Below are 18,392 nucleotides of genomic sequence, written 5' to 3' on the forward strand. Positions count from 1 at the left end.
TTCATTGTAATATAAAAGGACAAAGGCTTTATATATTGAAGAAATATCACTTATCACAAAGTTCCTTCTATGTACACAGTTAATTGTTTTGCACATTTTCGGAAAATGCTTTACACTTCTCACATGTATGCACTGTTTTTACATGTCCTTTGCAAACAAAACTATGGCATAGTTCCATCTTATGGTAGTAGATGTGTTTCTTGCTCGTCCACATGTTACACGCTGACCTTGCCGGCCGGAGTGGCCGTGCGGTTCTAGGCGCTTCAGTCTGGAGCCGAGCAACCGCTACGGTCGCAGGTTTGAATCCTGCCTCGGGCATGGATGTGTGTGATGTTCTTACGTTAGTTAGGTTTAAGTAGTTCTAAGTTCTAGGGGACTGATGACCACAGCAGTTTAGTCCCATAGTGCTCAGAGCCATTTGAACACCGACCTCTTTTTCTTTGTGGTAGGCTCCTCAGTTCTTTCAACACATTGATGTTTGTATTTCACGAGGCAAGTTGCACTGTCGGCAGGAAATGGAGGAATATTAGCTCTTTCCACTAGTTGAGGCTTCATAAGAGAAAGTGCTAAATCTTTCAATTAAATGCTTCTCTTCTTTTTTGGATTTGCCTCATTTGTATGAAAAATTATTTGAGCATTGATTCCTGCTATATCCATTAGGGCATAGAGTACAACCAATGGCCATCTTCTTGTCATCTGTGAGACAGAATATGCACCTCCCAGTTGATCGACTGTGTTGACTCCTCCCTTTGTTATATTGTAATCCATAACTGTCTCTGGTTTACCTGTAACTGTGTCAACGGTTCCAAAATCATTCGTGGTTGAAAGTAATTCAACTGCACAAAACTAGCTTCTTATCATTCTGAAAACCAAATAAAGAGGGGTGGATAGCCCTACATTTCCCACCTAAAAATTCTTGTGGGATCTCGCGTTTGTTTTTTCTCAACGTGCTGATGCATGTTAGTCGCTTTTTCAAAAGGGAGTTGGCTAAGGAATAGCTAGTGAACCAATAGTCCACTGTAACGTTTCTTCCTGAGCCTTCAGTGTGAGTAACTAGCCTTCCTACAATATCACAGGGAGAATTAGAAACATCATATGGTCCTTTAGGTTGTTAGTTACTAGTTAAGAATGTTTTAGCATCTCCTGAAACAAAAATTGAATGTATATGTTTGTGTATTTTATGATTTCGTCAATCTTTTCCAGGCTAAGTATTGTCCATAAAGCCTCTGTTTCACTTGTGACCTCTCTGGCAACAGGTGTAGGCCCAGGGAATCTTTCACAATATTCTTTCTTTTTGTTTTCGAAGTCACATTAGGACATATTTTATTCCATTTATACATTTTGTCCCTCCAATAAAAAGACCATCAGTGGAGAGCAACTCTTCACGGTCATCATCTGAATTGTGGACTCAATCAGAATCATGGTCACTTTGTGTGATAAATGCCTCTTCTTCTTAAGAGTCGTCATCGTTTTAGTTGTCTGGTACAGAGGTGAACTCTGGGTCCTCGTTGAGTAACCAATCGAGCTCGATGTCTGTCAGCTTTGATATCGCTCTGCACAGTGATTCACTCGCTTGTTACATGTTTTGATTCAATTAAAAAGAAACAAAATAAAAGTGAAAGGAAAATTACTTACATGACCGGGCGCATGGCGCACTTTGTACACTAAGATGACACACTCTCAGTTGATTTTAAATTACTGTAGCTCACGTGAACCTATGACAGCACAACTTCTCACTGGGCCATCTGAAACAATAATGCAGGAATAGGTAGGGGCTTGCTATTGTAAAACAAAAATGGAACTGTGCACGGCAATGCTATTTGCAGTTGGCGCACTTTATACGCAGGGGCGCTCGCTCGAGGGTTAAATATTTGTAAGCTACAATTGACTATAAATATTTTTCCTGGTTTTCTCTTCTAACATACTGTATGTTTCTGGTCAACTCACCCATCTCAACAAAGTTTCTTCCTCATTAATCTCCCAGCTACTTCATTGGGTACCAATAGGGTTGTGGAATGCAGTCACTCATTCAATACTTTCTTGATTTTTCACTTTGAGTTCTGTACACATTTCAGTACTAGTTCTGCCCACTTAGTGTGTCATTCTCAGTAATAAGTTCATGTCAGTAACAATAATTCTCTTGACACCGTCTTTCTTCTGGGCTTGCTGGAGGATGATGATTGGATACTGATATGTGTTTCGCTCCTTCCCATGCTAGAAATTCATTTTAGGCTGTTGGCACATATTGTTTATTATTAACTGACAAGAGCCATTTTTGTTCAGCAATGTAGTAAAGTAATGGCCTCTCAGACATCCGATCACTGTTTAAATAGTGGCACACCTTATTGGGTACAACTTGGCCAATCTGGACCAATATTTTAATGTTACAAGTACTTGAGCTACACCTTGTCATGAGGCAGTGGAGTGAAAAAATCCACAGCCACTAATCCCATATACCTTACATGTTATAAGATTCAGTTCAGTGGAACTGGGTTAACTTTCAGTTTATGACATACACTGCACATATGCAGAGTTCTTTTGAAATGGCGACTCACATTCTTGAAATAATAATACTTACTTACATATACAAAGCATTTTTTATTTGCGTAAAGCAGTTTGGGCTGCTGCCAAGATAGGGTACTGCCCCCCTCCTTCTCCCCCTCCCTATCCATTAACGGATGTTGGTGACCACAAGATGCATCTTTATTCTCTGTACCGTATTTATGCAATTATAAGATAAAGTTTTTTTCCCAAATTCATCTTTCAAAAAGTACAGGATCATCTTACATTTGCAAGTTAAACAGTTGCTGCTGAAGTTAACTTTTTTTCATTGTTTAATAGAGAATATAGTGGTCATCTTAAATTTACAGCCAAAGCTTTGGCTGTTGTGGTCATGTGTAGATTTATTTTGCAGAATTTAAAAGTGAAGGGTTTGGCGAATGATACTCACGTTCGAACAGGCTCAATTTCCCGATACGCCAAAGCGGTCAATGTAGTATCGATGTTGCTAGAACAATCATGTGACATGTGACTTGCGTGATGCTAGTTGAAGGGATACACAAGAAACTATGATCTAGCCAGTACAACAATTGACTGGTCTGCTTGAAATTTGACAATTTTGTGAAACACAAGAGGAAATAGCATTAAGTTCTATTATCTTGCAAACTTTTGTTGTATTTCAACAGGTTTGCTATAAAAGTTCTCATACATGATTGGATACTGTGTACAAACATTAATGCTGCTTTTTAAATGAAGGTAACATTCAAACCCAAAAATGTTGTCATTCAAAAAACATTGTTTGAGTCTGAACCAGATTAGTATTTTATTTGATTGTGAGAGACTGTAATGATTTACTACATAGGTTGAAAATGAGAAATTCAATCGTGTTGACGTATCAGAATACTGAGTATAAATGTTACCAGCATGTAATCAGCTTTATAACATGAAGGTGACATTGAGGTGAAACAAGAACAGAAATTAGTCCAGAATGAAATGTCTAACAAATGAAATAAATGATATTAAACTTTAGTTATTGTCGAGAGAATAAATTACAGGGGCAAGACATGTTGTGGAGATACTACCAGCATATGTCAGTGGGTGGTGGGACGAGTGAAGTTCGGGAATTGGACTGAATCTGGATTTATTTATGTATTAGTTGCTGTGGTTACACATTACTTGGACACTAGAAGATATTGCAGTCCGTATTTCACAATTGCTCAAGCACAGCACTACAGAAGGTTTGGAGGGGGGAACAGTGATACCAGCTTGGCTGAGATCTAGGATGAGTTTGGGGAGGGGAGTAGTGTGCGGGCAACAAATTGTCACGTTGCCAACCTTGGAAATACATACCATGTACTTTGACCTTTTGGGAACATCTACCACATTTAAACTGCAGTTTGCTTGAATGAATTTGTAGTTGGAATTGAATTGACTTAAAAGTTTGACAAACTGAGCAATAGTATTCATTTCCGCAAGAGATGGTGAAAGTCTAGATAGGGGCCGGTGGCGTATGTACTTGTTTCGTGCCACAATGTTGTCAACTCTGACAGCCAAATGTTTGTTATGATGAAGATACAAAATTTCACAGCTGTGCTAATAAGTTATTGATGATTAAAAGTAGTGATATCACAGATGTCAGGATTAGTAAGCAAAAAATGTAGAAAAGAAAACAGTCCACAACTTAATGTAAGCTATTTCTTTTTGTTTATTTTATTTCTCCTTGTATTATCAAAATGTAGACACTCAATAAATGGCATAAATTTAGAATAGGTGTAATGTTAACTTTCTAGGCAGATACCTTATGTCAATGAAACAGTTTGTAATTTTGATTAGTCAGAATATGCTGAAAATAAATTTTTCTCAAGAACACTCCTGAACAAAAGGGGGTCATCTTATAATGAAGGTTGTCTTATAGTCGAGTAAATACGTTAGTGGTTGAACTCCACTTGGAAATACTGTCCAGTGCTTTGTTATCTAGCCAAGAAATTCTTCTTCACCCTTTTCTTCTTTCACCTTTGATCTTCCCTTCTGTTATCAACTGCAGAAGTATGTATTTGGTATTCTGTAAGCTACATCATAGGTATGCGGTTTCTCTTCTTTTAAACCTTGTTAGCATTTCTCAGTGTATGTTTATTCCTTGCACTTCTTCAGTGTTAGATATTCTTGCTGCCCATGTCATTTTAAGCATTCTGCAGTAGATCCACATTTCAGAGGCCTCAATGTTCTTTGCTGTTGGCATATTTTGTGACCATCCTTCAGAACCATATAGAAGGATAGGCCAGATGTAGCATATTAACAAATTGAACACTTAAGATTTAGGTCTAGGTCTGTACGTGTGAGAATTCTCTTGAATTTTATGAAAAACATGCTGGTGTTCTTTATGCAACATTTGATATATGATCTGTCTTCACAGAGCCATGGGCAAATATACTGAAACTTGTCTACTCTTTGTATTAAGAATCTGTTGAATCAAGATCTGGATCTGTAAAGGAATTGAGCTTTTTCGTGACAATCACAAAATGTGTCATTTTGCTGCTGATATTCAGACCTATATTACTACTGTAATCTCCTCCTTCGAAGACGAGTTGTCGAGGATCAGCAGCAGTCATTACTGTATCATCAGCATAGTGGATGTTGTTGATGAAGACTGCATTGATCTTTATCTGTTTCTATATCATAAAGTGCTTCCTGAAAGATACTGTCTGAGTACAAATTCTGTAACAGGGGCAAGATAAACTCATCCTTGTTAAACTTCTCTGCAGATATTACCCAAGTGGATGACCTCATTATCAAACTTAACCTGTGCTGTCTGGTTGTAGTATAAATAAGGATAGGGTACAAATTCACAAAAAAGCGGAGCGTGATTTTTGACCATTAATTCACACACAAAATCCTTCGTAACTTCTGATTGTGATGAGAAACTAGCTCCATATCGTCTCAGAAAACCAACAAGTTGTGATTGCTTCTACTTATTCAGTGTTGTTTTATCATCAGTTATGGTAGAGAATTCATCCTCTGCTGTAGTGTACCCCTTATCATCCTATTTCTACTTTCTTCAATCTTCTGTATCAGTTAACATTAAAGATACATCAGCCATGAAACTTCCTTTGATTTCCTCTAAAATTGAATGAGATAAGGATTCCTCACTTTCTGTTAAGCTTAATTCCTTATATTCTTCTTTATATATGAAATTCAAAACTCTTCTGCTAAAATCAGTTGTGGCTAATAAGTCTTCATGTAACCAACACCTGGAATTAAAGGTGTATTTATAAAGCACATTTTAAAACTAACAAACATTTCTTCTGCTATTAGTTTTCCACTAATATCAGTGATCTCAAATATTTTGACACCAGAAACTGGTGAAGTAAGGAAACTACTTACATATACTTCGTCAAAATAACTCATATTTATTATATGTACATTACTGTGAGAATCAAGTGCAATATTAATCCTTTTTTATCCTATGTGCCCAACAGTGATTGGTTTACACGGTTATGTATTTTCACTCTTTGGTTTCTCCAACATCTCATTTCACAATTTTTGCCCATCTTGGAATCTAATTAATCTAGGCATACCTCTTGCTCTTTAATACTGTATGTATAGTTTGACCATTACTGTACCGTATTGTCATGTAATTATTCCTACTATTCTTAAGACAATCTTGTGAATTCTGATTGAGTCTTGTTGTTCGAATTCCTATTCTGCCGTGGATGGGAATACTCTCCCGAATTTCCTTTCCCTTTCACTGGTGTTTTATTTTCACTTGCTAACTGAACATCATTTAATCTGCGCTGCTGTCCTGTGACTCTGAGGAAACTACGAAACTCGCAATAAAATGGAATCAGTAGTAGTAGTAGTAATGTATTTTGGGTCTGTAGATGAGTGTGTTAGGCCCACTCCCTCCTCCCCATCTATTATAGGAGATACACGAAGGCTGTATGCTCTTACACATTGATTTTATAATTTCATTTTCAGACACAATGGAAGCTTTGTTTTGAAAAAATTATTTGGTTTATGAAATGCATTTTAGGCCATGTTTTCTCTCCTGTTTGTTATATTTGCTGTCCACCCAGACATTGTCCTCGACTGCCCGAAATATGAGGGCTATCCACAAAGTACAATACGTTTTGGAATTAAAAATAAATAAAGTATTGGCATTTTTTAAAATTATATACAGATGAAAGCCACACTTAAATACTACTTTTGTACATAGTTGCCATTTAAATTAAGGCACTTATCATAGCGATGGACGAGCTTGGAAATTCCTTCGTCGTAAAATTCGGCTGCCTGCGCCTTCAACCACATGGTTACCTCTTTTGGGACAGAAAAGGTGTGATTTTTGTGGATTTCCTGGAAAGAGGCACTACAATAAACTCTCAAAGGTATTGCCAAACTCTGCACAACCTCAGAAGAGCAATACAAAACAAGCGCAGGGGAAAGTTGGGCTCAAAGACCTTGCTGATTCACGACAACGCCCTGGCCCACACGGCAAATGCCACTCGTGAAGTTCTCGAATCTTTTAAGTGGGAGTTGTTTCCTCATCCGCCGTACAGTCCCGACCTGGCACCGAGTGACTTCCACTTATTCCCAGCAATGAAGAAGTGGTTGGCTATGCAGCGTTTTGATGACGACGCACAGCTTCAAGAAGAGGTAACCACGTGGTTGAAGGCACAGGCGGCTGAATTTTACGACGGAGGAATTTCCAAGCTCGTCCATCGCTACGATAAGTGCCTTAATTTAAATGGCTGATATGTAGAAAAGTAGTATTTAAGTGTGGTTTTCATCTGTATATAATAAAAAAATTTTCCAGTACTTTATTTATTTTTAATTCCAAAATGTAATGTACTTTGTGGATAGCCCTCGTACAAAAACTCGTCAGTTGGTTCTTTGACTTCATTGTTAACTTGTTCTGTTTCCTTTTCAGTATACGTGCTATACACATTTTAATCATTATGTAACTGATTTTCAGTCCTACTTTCATACTTGCACTATGAAGTTCTTCCATTCATTGTTGTAGTTTATCTGCGATGGAGGCACACGGTACAGTGTCATCATCAACATATAGGTGGTTCAGGTATGATCTATTAAGATTTAGCCCTTCATTTCTATAGTTTGATGATCTGAAAACTTCTTCTGCAGCTGCTGAGAATAGTTTTGAGGATATGAATCCTCCTCACCTGATCCGTCTTTCAATCTTTTAATTTATCACTGTCTTGAAGCCAAAGTGGCATTGACATATATATTCTTTATTAAGCCCACATAGGTTGAATTACTGTACCTGTAGAGCTGCCACTATGAATCCCCCGGTAGCTGAGTGGTCAGCGTGACAGAATGTCAATGCTAAGGGCCCGGGTTCGATTCCTGGCTGGGTCGGAAATTTTCTCTGCTTGGGGACTGGGTGTTGTGTTGTCCTAATCGTCATCATTTCATCCCCATCAACGCACAAGTCATCGAAGTGGCGTCAAATCGAAAGACTTGCACCAGGCGAATGGTCTGCCTGACGGGAGGCCCTAGTCACACGACATTATTATATTATATATTTGAAAGCAAGTCAAAAGCTTTATCAAAATATATTGCTCTGACATAAAGCGCTAACTTATACACATTGCTCTACTCTGTAATTTTGTTCACAATTTGCAAGTGGTCCATCATACTAAATCCATTACTAAATCCAACTTGTTCCTTGCCTGAATAACATCTAATATTTTTTCTATGCATTTGGTGATAATTTTAGTGAATACCTTCTACCGTACTGGTAGGTCTATAAGTCAGTCTGGTTCTGTCTTGTCTGTCTGCTTTCTTCTAATGGATAATAATTTTAGCATTACTACAATTTTGAGGGACCGAGGTATCTGACTCGGGTGGCAATTTTGGGGGGCGGGGAGGGGGGCGCCAATTTCATATTCTTGAGGGGGAAAAACCTTGTTTCACAAAGCACCTAGCATCCAGCACATGTTGGTCTATTGATTGTCTATATGATTTTTAAATGTATCCCTGCTGTTTTTTTAATATTTTTGAACACATACTAAGTTAATTTATGGAAGAATCATAAGTTGAATGCGTGCATAGTGTACGTGATGTGTCCTCGTCACATCTAGAAATAAACTTTCCTGCAGACAAAAGGGGACAGGGTTATATGGGCTGAGTGGAGTAAAGCCGAACAGATGATGCCAGTTGCTGTGTGATTATGTGGTTGATTGGGTTTGCAAACGATCAGCGTTGTTATAATTATTAGTGAAATCCATAGGTTCTGACTTCCAGTGTGGAAATAAATGACTAACAGGAATAACAGGTAAGAAAGATTACATATTATCTTCTCGGTGTATCCAAGAAAATGAAATTTTGACAGCAAATTTTTGACCAGATCGCTAGACTAGTAAATACCAGTTGTACAGTATCCTGCTAGCTGCTGCTTCAGTTCTATTCTGGAAGTAGCACAGAAAACACGTTGTACAAACATGTAACAATGCAACCAGAGAATTATCACGGTATAACTAAACTGGTGATTCTGGCAGAGTTACTGAATTTAATCGGCGAATAAGTTTTGAGAATGGCAGAAACAGTTACAAAATTAGTGATGACAAAATTGTTTGTTAGAACAATCGTGTTAGGAGGGCGAAGAAACGGTGACATCACAGAAATTATGGAAGAATATGACGATTCAGAATTTATATAAAAATTTTGTACTATTTTTTGATCTCATGCATGAGAAACTGGAGCGTATGAATGAAATGTAAAACTGTTTCCTAACATACAGCTTTTCGCGTGTAGTAGGCCAAATAGTCATTTGATATTGGTACTTCGTGAATTAAAATCTGTTGTGTTCTAAAAATGACCATTTGTGCCAAAACAGTCTCGTTTATTTGGTGTGTGTTACAATTGCTGCAATATTAGAAAGGCATATTTTGTTTTATCTAGCAGACAGGGACAAAACAGATGTAATCAGCTTGCGAAACCACACCAGTCTTGGGTACATTTCTATTAACAGTTTCTTCGGTATTAGACAACTACATTTCAATTTATCAAGTAGCAAAACGTTTGACGAATTTTGATGAGGTAATAGATACTTTCGCAGAAAGGAAAGCACACCATGTAAAGCTATAGCAAGATCAGAGAGAAAAACAAGCTAGTAGCTAAATATTGAAGAAATGTGTGCTGTCTTGTTTGTCTCTTGTGTTTACTGGTTTTATGTATCCTATATTTAATTTTATGTTACACAAATGAGCAAGCTATTAGCTAATAGGCAACAAACAGTCCAAATTTGCTGAAGAGTTCTTCTTCTCCCATTTACAAATAATCTCATCCAGTATTAATTGTGAAGTTTTTTCTTTTTCTTTTTTAAAAGAAAGAGGGGCAGGATGTGAGACCGGGTGACTGGGAGCAGGAGAGGTACCGCAGGACATTTTAATTTCCCCTGTCCTGAATATAGTTCGATAGCACCCATTAAAAAACATACACGTTTCAATTCCACAGAGTGAAATACAGTGACGTGGGATAGAAGAAAACTATGTGAAGAGGCGTGGCAGTGCACTTTGGCACACTTAAGACCAAAAACATGTCTTACATTGCCTCGAACACATTTGTTTTATGTGTCAGTCTCTTCAGAAAGATGTGCACTACAAAATGAACATATTTTTGAAAATTCGATATTTTTAAAAATTTTTGACGCCCTACCTCAAACGCTTGTAGGCGGGGGGAGGGGGGGGGGGGGGGCTAATCTAGTATTGCCGTGATTCAGAAATATTGTAGATCTGGGGCTGACGCACAGAGCAACCTGAGTTGTTGCGGGGAGATGGGGAGTCTCTGCTTGACCAGTGTTTATATTTGGTGATTTCATTGTTTCCTCTCCATTTAGCCTTGTGATGACTGGGTGTTGTGTGATGTCCTTAGGTTAGTTAGATTTAAGTAGTTCTAAGTTCTAGGGGACTGATGACCATAGATGTTAAGTCCCATAGTGCTCAAAGCCATTTGAACCATTTGAACTCTCCGTTTACTGCTCTCACGTCAAAAAAAAACAGATTTCCGTGGCTGAGACCTATCAATTGAATTAAAATACATTCACATGATTACGGAAGGCTGAAATATATTATTAGTTTCAGATTTCATTTTATTTCCACCTTTCTGAAAGTTGAGTATTAATCGCCTTGCAGAACAATGAAATTATTTTTGTCAGTTTGCTAAACAAATTTGGTTTTTGTTAATCATTTCTGCTGAGGCAGCCAATGTATTTGAAACGAAGTGTTTAATTCCACACTATTGGCTAGTTTCAACTATTCCCTGCATTTCAAGTGCACGTTTTCATCTTCCAGCATGTATGGCGTTATGCCATAATGAAGAACCAAACATGAGATAATACAGTACTGGTACTTCAAGAAAATTTACTTCTCAAAAACTGCACTGAAAAGCTTAATATCAGGTCGAGGCCTACTTCATTGGGACTCTGGACATACAAATGTTCACTTAAAGTATGCACTCTAAATGTGAACATTGTAGTATGGTTCACAACATTCTCCGGGAGCATCCTCTGATGTCTCGTTTCTTTTATGACATAATGTTAGATCTTTTAATGTTTTACACGTACAAACATATGGGCTTCCAGCATTGTCATAGCTGCCCAAGGGGGGTGATGCCAATTATCTGGCGCTCTCTGGCAGCTGCTGAAACAAGCCTATTTCTAACAGGTCGCGGGAAAATACTGCGCATGGTGGTCTGAAAAGCGTTAATTTCAATGTAAATTTCCTTATACACAAGTTGAACTATGTGCGAGAATGTACGATGAATTTCTTAAATCACAGAGCATTTGGCTCTCATTTAGAAATGAACTCTTTGATGACGAAGAATTTTACTGGCACATTTTTATGATATATCTTAAAGTGTAACACGCGCAAATAAGATCAACATTAGATGGGAAAACTTTGCTTTTCTTGTAGCAACAGTATGTATATTAATTTAAACCATTAACTTTTCCTGTGTGTGTTCGTGGTACTTAACAGTGACGTTGCTATTGGCTGACTACATCACGTGTCCTATGCTCTGAATATCAGCTGTCATCAGCTGGCAAGATCACATAACATGAGCTATGACTGGCTTACAAAATCACATCGCAATCTCGATTTCAATGGTTCAGAAAGTAACATGCGGTGTTTGGTGGAATTTGAATTTATACTTTCGTAATACGAAAATATGCAGTGTACATGTTGCTACACATCAAAGATATTTTGAAAACATGTTTTTTTCCTTGAGTTTAATTTTCTAAAGTGCCCAGAAATTCGACGCCCTTGTATAAAACCTTAAACATTCAAAGGATTGATAAGTTTTACAGTTCCGAGGGCAAATATGAACTTTTTTTTTTTTCAGAACAAATCTTACTATTCTGTTGGATATTGATTCAGTATCTTTAAAATTGTTTCTAAATTTTTTGTTTATGGTAAACCCTACTCTTGAATTTTATGCCTCTGGTCTTCTGTGATATCAGCATTTAGTCAATTTCTGGTTCTGAAAATGTTATCTGAATTCAGTTTCTTTTGATTTTTGAGGAAGCAGACCGGTATGCTAGAATAAATAGATACTATTGGTACTGTTTTTTTCTTTTTTAAATGGCTATAAATTTCAGTGCTCAAGTTGATTGTACGTTTAAAAAGTGTTACTGCTGTTATGTACATATGAAAGCTAAGTTGGTGTGTAAGGCAGCATTGGAACTCATAGAATGCTACACTGTGAATTGTAGTAGGTCGTATGTATGCGCTGATTATTATTCAACACTTACACATATTTGTTTTTCAAAAGAAAATTCACTGAATTAAGAGGAGAATTTCACATTCAGATTAGAAATGTTTTTTCAATTTCAGGTCATTTTGTAGTACTCACAGGCGAACACAAGTGGTTGACAAAGCAACACTGATTGATGCTGCCAAAGTTCCTCAAATTTGTACAATTTGCTATGAAACTGTAATTCCAAAGCCTTCGCCAGATACCTTGTGGGCACCATGTTGCAAGAAGAATGCGTGGTTTCACAAGACGTGTGTTCAGGTAAGTTTTCTGAACTTTAAAATGTATATTTGTTTCAGTTACCTTCTTTTTGCCACCATTGCAGTATAGTGAGACTTAGATCTTTTGAGTAATCTAATTTCCTAATTTTGGTGGTGAAACATGAAACCTTTCATAATCAGAACACCACAGGACAAGGCACAAAGTTGCAAGTAATAAAAATGTGATACTACAGCGCATAAAAGTATTCCACTGTGTGATAAAAGTTGCCTTCTGTGGAGCCATGATACTGTCATAAAGGCTGTGGAGAACTCTGAGTATTATATGTCTGTAGAAGTAACCATATAATGACTGAAGATTTAATTACAAAAGTTCAGAGCATGTGCATTTGACTATGCCAGAGGGTTTTAAGAATCAATCATGTAAAGATTTTCAGAGTAAGCCACCATGTTTTTCATGCAGTCAGTCGAAAACTGCCACAAAATTTTGCATTAAATTGTAGAACTCCCGGAAACATTAATAAAAACTGAACTGTCAAGTACAGGGACATTTTTCATTTTCTCGGAGGTGTGTGTATGGCTACAGTAATATGCAACATACTTTTTAAAATACGTATATACACACATAAAATGTCTGAGTGAGGATTTTTAGAGGGAAAAAATCAAAACTTAGATAACTTAGACTACAATTTGTAGTCAAACACATTTTCTTCTTCTTCTTCTTCTTCTGCACTTCAAAGTGTAGGCTGTTACGTATTCAGTCTTCACAGTTTTTCCTTCAAACTTGTTGTTTTTCTTCTCACGTCTCTTTCCTCTTTGCACATGGCACCGAACTCTATTTGGAAGTGGACATCCTCCCAACATGCTGTGCCTATTTGGGTATTTATTCTTGAATTATGGGATCTCAGTTACTTATACTTTTAATTCTTGTCTTATATTTTTCTTGTTGAAAGCTCGATCAGAGAGCAGGAGTGGGCAGCCAGCACTGGCTCAGCACAATCTGGTCTCCATGTTGCATGCTGTGTGGCATTGTTTCAGTTGACAGGAGGTGTACAACTGCACTGGACCAGCATTGTTCATGGTAGTCAGCTGGTGTGTTGTTATTTTCTGCAGTGACTGTGGTGGGCAAGTGAGGGAAATGTCAGATGAAATCGATAGACTGATTGATATGGTACATGCAGTCATATTTTCGTACAATTCACACTATACCAAATAGAAAAAATTGTCAAAAAAAGGGGCAACTTGGGTGGGGGCGGAAATAGAATGAAGTGTGAAGCAGACAGGTATTAATTTATTCCATGCATTTATAAATAAATGCATGCTTGTGTAATATATCCCTGTGGAACACCTTGTCCATTGCAGTGGACAGCTGTCATTGGTTCCTTCTGTAGTATTTGGAATTTATTCCTAGATATTTGTGTGTGAGGGTTCATCAAGAATGGCAGATAATTTTACAGCTATTCTCAACTGGTATAGATATATAGTAATCAAGTTTGTATACATCTAAACATATTTTTATAGTTTTTGTAGTGCATTATAAATCTGTCACTCTACTGAACATTGTGCGTTACATTGTCCGTTACGGGTCTTACTTTACTTTGATCACCCTGTGACACGTTTCTGATCAAAGCAACTTACAATGTGATGACCTATGCATTATTGAGTATTGGAACCTTGCATATTTCTATTAAGATCTGCGTGCTTTACTTTGGCTTTGTCACTTTCAGGATGTAACTGAAGATTTTACATCTGACTCAGATTGCAGACTAGCTAATGAAAGTGGCGAGAATATGAATGAGAACATTTGGCTCTGTCATTCAGACCTGTAATTTTAGAAACGAGTTCTAGCTCTGAGTGCAGTGATTCAGATTTGAAGGATACTGTGGAGGGAAACATCAAGGTATCATAAAAGCCCTGCATTATTGACAAGTGCAAAAAACAAGAAATAATAAATCCGCTTGGAGGAGGATGGACAGTAATTTGAGTGGCCCAGTTCTAGCCTTTACTGGTGTCGGGAAAGTCAGCATTGTAGGAAACACACCTATTTATTTCTTTTTAGTGGTGATTTCATGTACTGTGCTAAAAATGCATAGTCTCTGATGGGAGAATTCCTTCTCACTAGCTCCCTTCCTTCTTGAGAAGGTTGTTGGTGTGTACCATCTGCCATGTGTGGACACACAACACACGTGTAGTCTTACATTTCATTCAACTCACTGAAATGTGCAAACTTTTGAATGTACGTAAATGAAACTGGCATCAAGATGTTGTGGAAGAGTTGCACTATGTTTTAATTTTCCTTTTATGTGCAGCAACAGGTTATTAAGTCAGATTAAAACTGTGTGCCTGACCGAGACTCGAACTCGGGACCTTTGCCTTTCGTGGGCAAGTGCTCTACCATCTGAGCTACCGAAGCACGACTACCGGGCGTGAGTCGTGCTTCGGTAGCTCAGATGGTTGAGCACTTGCCCGCGAAAGGCAAAGGTCCCGAGTTCGAGTCTCGGTCGGGCACACAGTTTTAATCTGCCAGGAAGTTTCATATCAGTGCACACTCCGCTGCAGAGTGAAAATCTCATTCTGGAAACATCCCCCAGGCTGTGGCTAAGCCATGTCTCCGCAATATCCTTTCTTTCAGGAGCGCTAGTTCTGCAAGGTTCGCAGGAGAGCTTCTGTAAAGTTTGGAAGGTAGGAGACGAGATACTGGCAGAAGTAAAGCTGTGAGTACCGGGCGTGAGTCGTGCTTCGGTAGCTCAGATGGTAGAGCACTTGCCCGCGAAAGGCAAAGGTCCCGAGTTCGAGTCTCGGTCGGGCACACAGTTTTAATCTGCCAGGAAGTTTCATATCGGCGCACACTCCGCTGCAGAGTGAAAGTCTCATTCAGGTTATTAAGTCACTTGTGGACAGTTCACGAAAATGCATTTTCTGACAATATTATTAAATTTTTGACATACGGGAAACTTATTTTGTAATTGAAGTTAGGGGAACACAGTAAGCGAACGATATCTTAAGGACTCATCACATTTTCATCTACTCCAAACCAGAACACTGTCAGAGTTTCCTAACATGAGAGAATTTTGCTTAAATGTGATGCGCAGTGGTCTGCTCGCATGTCATGTACTGTTTCATTACCAGAAACAGATCGCTAGGTTCATAATAAATTGGCTATTTATTTTTCTGATCTGTGTACTTATTTCTAATGTTACAACAATATTATGAAAAGGATACTTGCTTCTCACCATATAGGGGAGATGCTGAGTCACAGATAGGCACAACAAAAAGACTGCCACAAAATGAGCTTTTGGCCAGCAAGGCCTTTGTTGAAAATAGACAACACACGCACGCGCGCGCGCGCACGTCCACACACACACACACACACACACACACACACACACACACACACACACTGGCAGATGAAGTTAGACAATTACGAAATATAAGACTTATGCTGTGAGAAAACGTGATGAACATCTGAAAATGTCAGTGACACAGTTTTTTGCTGTATACCTAACTGTTGTTGCACACCAGTCTGAAAATTTGCATCAGTTAAACAGCACAAAAATGTTTTCATTTTTGCTGCTTTGAAAGGCCGTGCCCCCCCTCCCCCTCCCCCCCCTCCCTCCGCTTTTCGATTTCTTGCATTACTTCGGGATGGAACTTCGCCAGCCAAATAAATATTTTTCTGGTTAAACCTGTATAGACTTCTACAGTTTCTCTCTTCAGTATTTCTTTGTTCTTTGTATATCTTTTTTGCCTCCCAAACAACATAAATTCTGATATTTCTACTACAAAAGCTTGGTAAAACTTAACATGAACAGAACTTACTGAGCTTGAAATATTCTACAGAGTTCCCTTCAAAAAATGGAGAAAGTTCTCCACTTATGAGAAACTTCTCGTTTTATTCACATGAAATCGGACAATATTCTTCGCATTGAGCAACTTCCACCACCATGTTACTCAAGCTGAGAACATTATCAGGTCAAGTATGTTCTATGATTCATTTTATTTATGTAACCTCAGTATGTTCTCCAAAATCCGAGACTAAAGTACTTTCTCCATTTTATTCATTTGGCCCATTGCCTACAAAGTGCAGCTTCAAAAGTCAAAAGTAAATGATTGCATTGTGTTTAGACTGTGGTCATTTTCCACTTAATAATAACTCAAGGATATTGTTGCTGCCTGTGACATGGCAGCACTTGGATTTGATGAGAGTTTGACTAAGATTAGCCAACGCTAACAGATAGACCCATTTGCACATTTCTGGGATGATGAGTTGTGATAGTTTTTGAGCAGCACTTCTGTGTTTTTGGGAAAAAGTGGGACAAAATATTTAGAGCGTCGCCTATGAAATGTGTTATCAATTGTTTCTTTCACAATTTACGATGCACATTAGATATCCCGCTGGGATCTCTACAGCAATATCAGCAGAGCTTGGAAAAACCAATGAGTTGCAAAATGACGTGTAATTCATGATACTGCCGCTAGGAGACTTGTAAGCAGCAATGGCTGACAATGGAAGACTGACGACACAGCAACGATCGGCAATTGTGTTACTTTTTCATGAAACAAAAAGCCTTGTTGTGACTCAGAGGCGTTTTCAACAACAGTTTAACACACGATGGGTCCCTTGCAAGAAGACCATCTACAGGTTGTACGATAAATTTGTACAGGAAGGAACAGTATTGGAAGCGAAGCGACCTCGGCCTAAGCCTGTTTGTTCACCAGAGAATATTGAAGTGGTACGAGTTGCTGTACAGAGAAGTCCCGGGAAATCGTGTAGAAAGGCAGCAGTGCAACTGGGAATATCCAGACGCTTCGTTCAATGCATTCTTAAAAGTGACCTCCTTATGTACCCATACAAGATGACCTGTGCACAGAAGCTCACTGAAGAACACAAGCAGCAGAGACTACTGTTTGCTCAGTGGGCGGAGGATAGGGAAGAAACTCTCAGCAACATTTGGTTTTCAGATGAAGCGCATTTTCATTTAGACGGTGTGGTTAACAAACAAAATGTACACTTTTGGGCCACTGAAAGCCCACAAGTGCTTCATGAACGACAACATTATGCTCCGAGAATTACAGTGTGGGCAGCAATTTCCAGTCACGGTCTTATTGGACCCTTTTTCTTTGAAGAAACTGTGAACAGCGAGCGTTATTTGAGCATGCTTCACAATAGCTTCATTCCACAGCTTCTTGCTACTGCCTTGCCCTTCAACACGCAGTGTTTCATGCAAGATGGAGCAAGGCCACGTACTGCGAACACTGTGTTGGAGTTTTTACATGAGCATTTCGACATGCGGATCATTTCACTCAGGTTTCCAGGTCGCTTCAATGACAGACAAAATTGTCCCCCCCCAATAGTCCAGACCTCAATCCATGTGACTTTTTTTCTTTGGGGGTACCTAAAAGAAAAAATTTTCCTGAAACGTCCAGGTGATTTAATGGAGCTCAGAAGACTTATTCTTCAAGCTTGCAGTGAAATTACGGAAGACATGTGCCGAAGGGTAATCACTAGCTTCAGTGTTCGTTTGAAGGAAGTTAGGAAACAAAATGGTGGACATATTGAGCATGTGCTGAGTTAGAACAAATCTCCATGGACGGCTCTTCATTGTAGCATATGTTCCTTTTAGATTGTATTGACAATAAAGTTATATTCAAAAACAAAATGGTAACACATTTCGTGCGCTACCCTGTCGTTGGAGGATTTGGGGCAGATGCATTCCAGTCTAAGGTAAATGCGAAAAAGCAAGTTATTCACCTATCCATGGATGGCCCTAATGCTAATAAGGCAGAGAATTGAAAAGCAAGCTCAAAGTCTAAGCTTATCCAGAGAATCCTGTGTTTTAGGACTTTGGAACATTTGGCTTACATCTAGTGTTTGGTGCTTTTAAGACAGTTTGTCCCACTGCTGGT

The 18,392-nt window shown here is 38.5% G+C and overlaps 1 protein-coding gene across 1 annotated transcript in view; it reads left to right on the forward strand.

Annotated features, from left to right (window-relative positions):
- The window catches only part of LOC124723033, a 247,975-nt gene that overhangs the window by 84,797 nt on the left and 144,786 nt on the right, over positions 1-18,392 (forward strand). The window contains exon 5 of the mRNA XM_047248209.1: positions 12,348-12,528. Coding sequence (XP_047104165.1) covers positions 12,348-12,528 — 181 coding nt within the window. The remainder of the gene's footprint in view (positions 1-12,347; positions 12,529-18,392) is intronic.

This window comes from Schistocerca piceifrons, chromosome X (assembly GCF_021461385.2).
Source record: "Schistocerca piceifrons isolate TAMUIC-IGC-003096 chromosome X, iqSchPice1.1, whole genome shotgun sequence".
NCBI lineage: Eukaryota > Metazoa > Arthropoda > Insecta > Orthoptera > Acrididae > Schistocerca > Schistocerca piceifrons.